Below are 7,654 nucleotides of genomic sequence, written 5' to 3' on the forward strand. Positions count from 1 at the left end.
TTTTTCCTGTTGAGTGTGTTTTTTTGGCGGTTAGCAAACAACGTTATGGTGCATTACCGCCACCACCCGGTATGGAACATGAATCGAATACTAGGACATTCACTAATTCTAATAAATAATAATAAAATAATCAAATGTATTATTATCATTTCTATCGAGTCTGTCTGTCTGTGCTGACTAACATTATTGTAACAGGTCATGCAAGTCAAATCTATCCATTTTTTTGAGGTTTATTAAAAGTTTCCTATTAATCAAATAGTCCAAAACTTCCTGTATTGTATATTTTTATTTCAAATAACGCCATGTATTACCAAAATGTAGTCTTAAAATCATTGTTTTTCTTATCGCACCATAATTCTCATCTAACCTACTTTTTGATACATTTTTTTAAACCACCTTTTGTTTTCCTTCTTGCACAACTTTTGCCACCTTTCTTTCAACTTATGCCTAGGCTAATTGTGGTATCGATATCTGTTTAAAAAAAGGGTACTGTTATGGCAATGCTTTTGCTTTTTGTGGCTTCTTCTGCACTTTTGTCAGCAATTTCATATCATTGTATTCCTATATGCCCTATACAAATGCTTTACTTAGTACCTACATTTACTATATATTTATTTTTCTGTATCTCTAATAAATTATCTGGTCTTAATCACTCTCTTATTTGTGATAAGCTGTAATCAGAGCATATTAGTGCTCTTGGAGACACAAGCCTTTTTTTCTGTTAAAGCTCCTGTAAGGATTTTTCTGTTTGTGTTGATTTTGGCACCCCCTTTGTACAAAAGCCGTATGTCTTACGTCTTTGCTGATTTTGTGATGGTTTTTAACAAAAAAAATCTCACGCTGCTTTCTTTAACAGTCATATGTATCACTCACTTAAATTTTTGCCCTGGAAAATGTAAAGAAAGGCAGCGTGCAGTTAATGCTTTATCTGACATCTACCCCCCACCCCCCGCCAGCAGTTTCAAGCATTAAAAATTACTATATAGAAATGATCAATCTTGTCCCCGATGGTCTGGTTTGCTTTTGTAGGTCATATAGAGTCAGCAGAATTAATTTCAGTCTGTTCCATAACCAACAAAAAACTCCTCACAGGAGCTTTAACTCAATGCATGTGACCAGAGCGTAGAGTGAACGGCCGTGACGTCATGACGTGTTGTTGACGCCGCTGTGGCTGTGGAAGCGACTGTGCTTCCCTGACAGTAATTTCCTTCTGATTGTTTTTGTCAGTGTTGTTTTTATCGCAGTGCGGATGACAGTCCGTGAGGGACAAAGGCTCATTTCATGTAGTGTTAGCCATCGAAGAATCGACTCCATGGAGGTCGTGGACAGCCCGCTCAATCTCGTAAGTTTCGCTCTGGATGTTGCAATAACAGGCTAACGTTACTGTAGCTAGCATACTGCATAGGTAAGCTACATTAGCTAGCTTACAGCTAACCGTTGTTAGTTGTCTGGTAGCTTATACATGCTACACATGATACATGTTGCTTTTATTCTAGACAAAACGAGCAGGGTATTATCATACTGTCAGTTTGTGGTGTGTTATTTTTGCTATATAATGTTAGCAAGAGTTAGGACCACATGTTAGCATTTCATTTGTATGAAAGGCCATTTGATAAGTATCTAGCTGGCAGGTTATTTTGAAATGTCACTCTCAAGGCAACAGTAAACGAAAATGCTAATTCAGTGTTATTTAGTCTCCCAAATGTTTCGATGTTGTAAGTTAAGACAGTGGCATCATTCCCTGAAGACAAGTTCTTTTAGTTGATATAGAGTAACTTTTTGACCAGCCTTATAATGAAGGAGTAGGCACTAGGCGTGTAAGTAGTATTTAGGAGTATCGGTTACAACCTAAATATAGAGATTGGTGACAAATGAAAGGCAAATCCAACGTATTGAACAGAAGATAGTTCTTCATTTGTCCTCAGTTTTTGTCTCGCATGTATTGTTGTGATAGTAAAGTAACAAAAGTGAAGGATAAATAAATCCATGCCAATCACACCTGCTGCCACTGTTTTGAACCTAATTGGCCGACTCAAATATTCTGTCCACTGCACAATGAAGTTTTTCCCAAGATAGAAGTTTATTCCCAGCCCTGGCTGAAATGATACATCAATTTTCCTGATGTGTAGGCTGTTTCTATACAGTTTATAGTCGAACAGAAATTCAAAGTAACCCATTTGTCCATGGCACACCTAATCCTCCATAACAGTTAGCTTTTGTTAAGTTGCATGACTTTTTCAATATGGATTTTGAGGGGCTGATTTCTGTCTTACAGTGAACAAATACAGCCATGCACCATGGTGTTTCGTTTGCTATACGATAATATCTGCTCCTTCAACTTTTGTTGGGTAGTAAAGCCTTTTATTGTGGCCAGCCTAAGGCACACCTGTGCAATAATCATGCTGTCTAATCAGCATCTTGATATGCCACACCTGTGAGGTGGATGGATTATCTCGGCAAAGGAGAAGTGCTCACTAACACAGATTTAGACACATTTGTGAACAATATTTGAGAGAAATAGGCCTTTTGTGTACGTAGAAAAAGTCTTAGATCTCTGAGTTCAGCTCATGAAAAATGGGAGCAAAAGTGTTGCGTTTATATTTTTGTTCAGTGTAGAAGGATGGATGTTTACCTTTGACTAGAGCCAACAAAGAGTTACTCTTCTCCACTAATTATTACATGTGGGTGTCCCACTGTGACCACCAGGTTTTCTCCCTATACTTTTAAACTTTGTTCCACAATCATCAAATTCCATCCAGCTAGCACTAACATTAGTGAAGGCCAATGCTCCGGCACTTGAACTGCTGGAGCAGCAAAAGAGCTCAAGCAGGTTTAAGTACTGAACACTGTTTCCTCTTGTAATGTTGCTTTTTTGTTTACCCTTTGAAAAACATTTTCTGGGCAGTTGATTAGCTATTGCTGCTGCTTTGCCTGACCCTTTCGCTTTGACCCGAAGTGATGGCATTCTGCGAAATAAATGATAAATGATGTGAGAAAATATACTGTACATATGTTTATAAAGAACTTGAGTTTTCGATTTAAAAATAATTATGTAAGTGAAAACATTTAAATATTTTCATTGTGGCAATGTCTTTATTGATAGAAGTGTCACTGTTCAGGAAAGCTGTGCACATGTGGCAGAGCATCACATCTGCATACTGTGGTCAGCAGAATTTCTTTTACTATTCAGTAATAAATGAAATTGTTTAATAAATCAGCCTCCTGAGTATCTCTGCATTGTCAAATTGGTGCCTAGTTTACATGGAAAATGTGTATTGTCATTCCTGATCTCAGGCACCATATTGGAAATATATAATTTTTTCTCATCCTAATTTAGGACCAGTGCAGGACTTAAACTTGTTTATTTGTGTTATCTATAAATCATAGGATGATTTTCAGAAATGGGGTAAATAGTGAATTATACTTTCCCAGAGCCCAGGATGACAAGTCCATCAACACATCTCTAAACCACAAACAACAGGACAGATTAATTTATTCTCTGAACAACTTCTTACATCTAAATGTTTAAATGTTACACTTTACCCCCTTTTAAATAACTCCACCACCCACTGTTGTGGGACTGATGCCTCTTTTTGACTCGCAGTATCCTTCTCTGTTCCCTCCATGCGTCCACAGGCTCATCAGCAGTGCAGGAAGGCTGATCGTTTGCTAGCGGCTGGAAAGTATGAAGAGGCCATCTCGTGCCATGGAAAAGCAGCTGGTAAGTGACGCTGACAACGTGTCTGCCATTTGTATTACACTTGTATTTAATGTGTTAGGGGACTCTTTCTGTTACCAATCAGCACTATGTGATGATGTACGCGCCCAGGTCTGTCTTTTCTTTTGGCCTTTGCACAGAAAGCCATACTGTAGAGTATCGAAGTTTGTTATTCTGCAGCCGTATCCTACTTAGATTCATTGTTTCAACATAGCAAACGATGTGTCACACTTATATTCTGACTTGCATCAAACTGCATGCCTCAAAGAGTTGATGTAAATTGCTCTAGGATTCATTGTGTGATTAATGAGGCGTGTATTGGTTGCCAGTTTTTTTAAGTCATGACGCTTGAATTTGCATTGATGATGAGAAGTTTGTGGAGGAAGTAAAGGTGCTCAACTGTGTGTTTGTCTGTCTCTCTACCAGATCATTTGACTGACGCAATGAAGAAAACTGAGTGTGAGCAGGTGAGATTCTCCTGTGTGCATTGGGCATAGTAGATTGCACAAATCCCGCACCATAGTGTGTGTGTGTGTGTGTGTGTGTGTGTGTGTGTGTGTGCATGTTAAGTTAGCAAACTGGTGTTAAATGTATCTACTGTTCAGCCTTATCTACTGTTTCTCTGCAGAGCGTGTGTGTGTGTGTGTACAACCTGCTCCCGACAGGTAGGCTACGGTAGGGTAGAGAGTGAGGGCAGATTGTCCACTTATTGATAGATCACGGATGGATAAAATAATACAAAATGAAAGCCAGGTAACGTTAACTCGCATGTTTTCCTCTCTCGTAGCTGTGGCTTGTACTGCGGCTTAACAAACACCATTAGCTCACGGAAGCCTCTTCTTCCACAACACTTAATGGGAGCATATCTCCAGTCACCATTTTCGTTCTTAGCAGGCTAATCTTCTCCGCTCTGGTATCGTCACAATGACGTGCTAACAGAGCTAGCATATGATGTGATGCGAGACTGTCTGTCTCCGCTGGCTTCTCCTTGTGCTTTAAGCACATGTGGTGAAGCATCAAGCTAGTATTTCTATGATATACAAGTTTAACACCACATATCTTGCTCAGCACGTTATTGTCGTCTTTTTTGTCAAAGGACTTCCAGACATCACTCACCTGGTCACGGCTGACATGGTGCATGTAACTGAGTTAAACTACTTTAGCATGCGTGGGTGCGCGAGTGGTGTTACGTTACTCGAATAATGACGTCAACAACGAGTATAAAACAAGATATTTAATACGTATTTCTGAGCATTCTCACAGCGTATTCAGAATATTGCATCGCAGTTGTTTTTTCTACCTCAGTTTGAAAAACACAGGCCTCCTGTCCGTTCACGGTCAGCTCAGTGCGTAAACAAACCAACTATCCAACAAGGCTGTTATTAATAAGAGTACACACGGCTGCAGGTAACAGAATTTTTGGTTTAATATTCATTTGAATTATCCTTGTAAACAGTTTGGTTGTTAGTGGTAGCGTTTTAAGTGCTGTGGCTGGTGCTGATCCTGTGTGTCTGCAGGCTCGTCTGTCCATGGAGCTGCAAAGGGATAGTCACATCAAACAGCAGCGACTCATCCAGGAGCGCTGGAAGAGAGAGGCTCGTCGTGAGGCGACAAAGGCCCGACCTGGCCAGGTGCAGCCCGCTGGTGGCCCACATCTCCTTACCCAGACCCAGCCTGCAGGCCAGTTCCCGAGCCACGGTTCCCCAGGGCTCTCAGCCGCACAGCGTGGTGGAAACAGGGAGAGAGAGTACGACACCTTGCTCTACCAGCTTCAGACACGGCAGACTGGAGGCTGCCTGCCTTTGACTCCACCGTGCCCAGGATCTAAGACCACCAAAGACGACAAAACTCGCCTGGAGGAACAACAGACCACCATCGAGGACCTGCGGCGCCTGGTCGACCACCTGATGGATGAAAACCAGCGGCTGGCAGCTGATAATGAGCGGCTACAATCGGAAAATGCCCGGCTGCGCTCCGAGGCAGCTGATGCAGCAGACTTTGTCGAGGGGTCGGAGCTCTGGGTGCTCCCTCAGGCAGGTGGTGCTATGGGAACAGGGGTTGGGCAGGAGAGGAAAAGCACAGGGAAGGGGAAGGAGATCGCAATCCCTCAGCTGCCCCCGCTGGAGATGCCGGCTCAGGAGGATCTGTGTCTGGACGACCTGCCTCCTCTGGAGCTACCAGAGGACATCCAGAATGAACTACTACAGGAGCTACTGGACAGGGATAAACTGTGATAAGAAGAGACATGTCTCTCTCTCTCTGTGTGTCTCTCTCTCTCTCTCTCTCTCTCTCTCTCTCACACACACACACACACACACACACACACACACACTTGACATCTGAAACCCACAGTCTGTCTGATCAGGCCCCTGCTCAGGTTTAAAGGTGGAGAGAAAACCCTCTGCACTACTGATGGGAAGGTGTCAGTCTCACACATTCTTGAAAAAGAGGTCTTATCAGACAGAAAAGTGTTGATGTCTATACCACTAATACAATCTAAGATAAAGGGGTAGTTCAACCACACAGGTTGTTTGTCAGTATGTATCGGCATACAGAGAAACAAGCAAAGCTGTCAGGAACATGTTTAAATGGAGTCCTGTATTTGGGTCCTTCAAAGACAGATGCTGTGACATGCAGTGAATAGGGAGCAGCTGGAGGCTGACGTTATTGTAAGGAAACAACTCGGGCAGCATAATATAATTTTTCTGAAGCTAAACAATTGTGATTTTTATCCATAAGTTGATTATTTACATAATATTTTGCACTTTCTGGAAGTGTCAGTCAAGTTGCGGATACAACTGAACTGGAATGCACCTGGAAGTATTGTGTTAAGCAGAGAGGTTTGTGTTTGACTGATCCTGATTTAAATTTCATAGATAATAGCTATGGCAGCGGATGCAGTGAATATTTTAGCTGGAATGAAAATGACCTTCACTATGTGGATTTTGCATCAATTTTGCATTGAGATGTCCATGCATAGGTGCTTAGAAGGCTTCGTCTTAATTACTTTGTTAAAGAATATTTATGATGATTTATGATGATGCTCTGCTTACATGTGCTGCACAGTGCTGGGAATATTGTAAACTATGGAGTCTGGGCGCTCTTTGCTGGACAAACCACAACATTCTTTTAATTGCATTGATGCATTACATATTCTAAGCATACAGTAAATGCCCGTACTTAATATCTGTGAGAGATCCATAACAACCAACCGATATAGAAGCCCGACTCTAAAAACGAGTAGGCACATGCAGGCTCCACTGTCACTGCTGGGCAGCAAGAGATTCATAAGTGGAAAATGTAAAATTCTATAACTGTTTAATTTAGTTATTGATCAATGTCTCGCATTGTTTTGTTTTTGCATCGGTGAATCGTTATTTATGTTTTTAGACTTCCTTTTTGTCATAAGCTCAATATGAGGTCTTTAATACCTAATGAATGAAAGCACGTCAATTTAATATGTTCCTTTGTTTGTAATCATCTGGCATGATCGGTGTCTTGTGTTTTGAATTAATCTTATTTAATAAGATGATCATGTCATCGTGGATCACAGCTGTGAATATGCTGCCTGAGCTGTTTTAAGTACACTATTTATGTGTGGTTTGGTCCTCCATCAGAACATGTTCCCAGCAGACTCAGTTGTTCGAGAGAATGTTGAAGTGAAGCAGCAACAATACACTCGTGAGGGGAGTGGGTAATGGCTGAAGTATTTGTGGATGAACTGCTCCTTTAGGGCATCATTGGAAGTGCGCGGCACTAACTTGTACCCCTATTATCAATGTCACACACACACACACACACACACACACACACATCAGGATCATGTGCAGTGTGATTCAGTCACAGCAAAGATTGCTGTTGTTGAAGAAAAACGACATTGCTGCATTTTTTTAATTTTCTTATTTAGCGAACTCAAATTAAAAGCTTCAACGATCA

At 41.2% G+C, this 7,654-nt stretch overlaps 1 protein-coding gene across 1 annotated transcript; it reads left to right on the top strand.

Annotated features, from left to right (window-relative positions):
• Positions 1-1,182: 1,182 nt before the first annotated feature.
• On the top strand, positions 1,183-7,654 carry nrbf2b (nuclear receptor binding factor 2b). Its single transcript, XM_069664645.1, has 4 exons — positions 1,183-1,342; positions 3,637-3,721; positions 4,145-4,185; positions 5,236-7,654. The coding sequence occupies exons 1-4, from the start codon at positions 1,250-1,252 to the stop codon at positions 5,950-5,952; spliced, it is 936 nt and encodes a 311-aa protein (XP_069520746.1). The 5' UTR covers positions 1,183-1,249; the 3' UTR covers positions 5,953-7,654.

This window comes from Semicossyphus pulcher, unplaced genomic scaffold (genome assembly GCF_022749685.1).
Source record: "Semicossyphus pulcher isolate SPU_LCO1_2020_fin unplaced genomic scaffold, fSemPul1.0.p SCAF_16, whole genome shotgun sequence".
Classification (NCBI taxonomy): domain Eukaryota; kingdom Metazoa; phylum Chordata; class Actinopteri; order Labriformes; family Labridae; genus Semicossyphus; species Semicossyphus pulcher.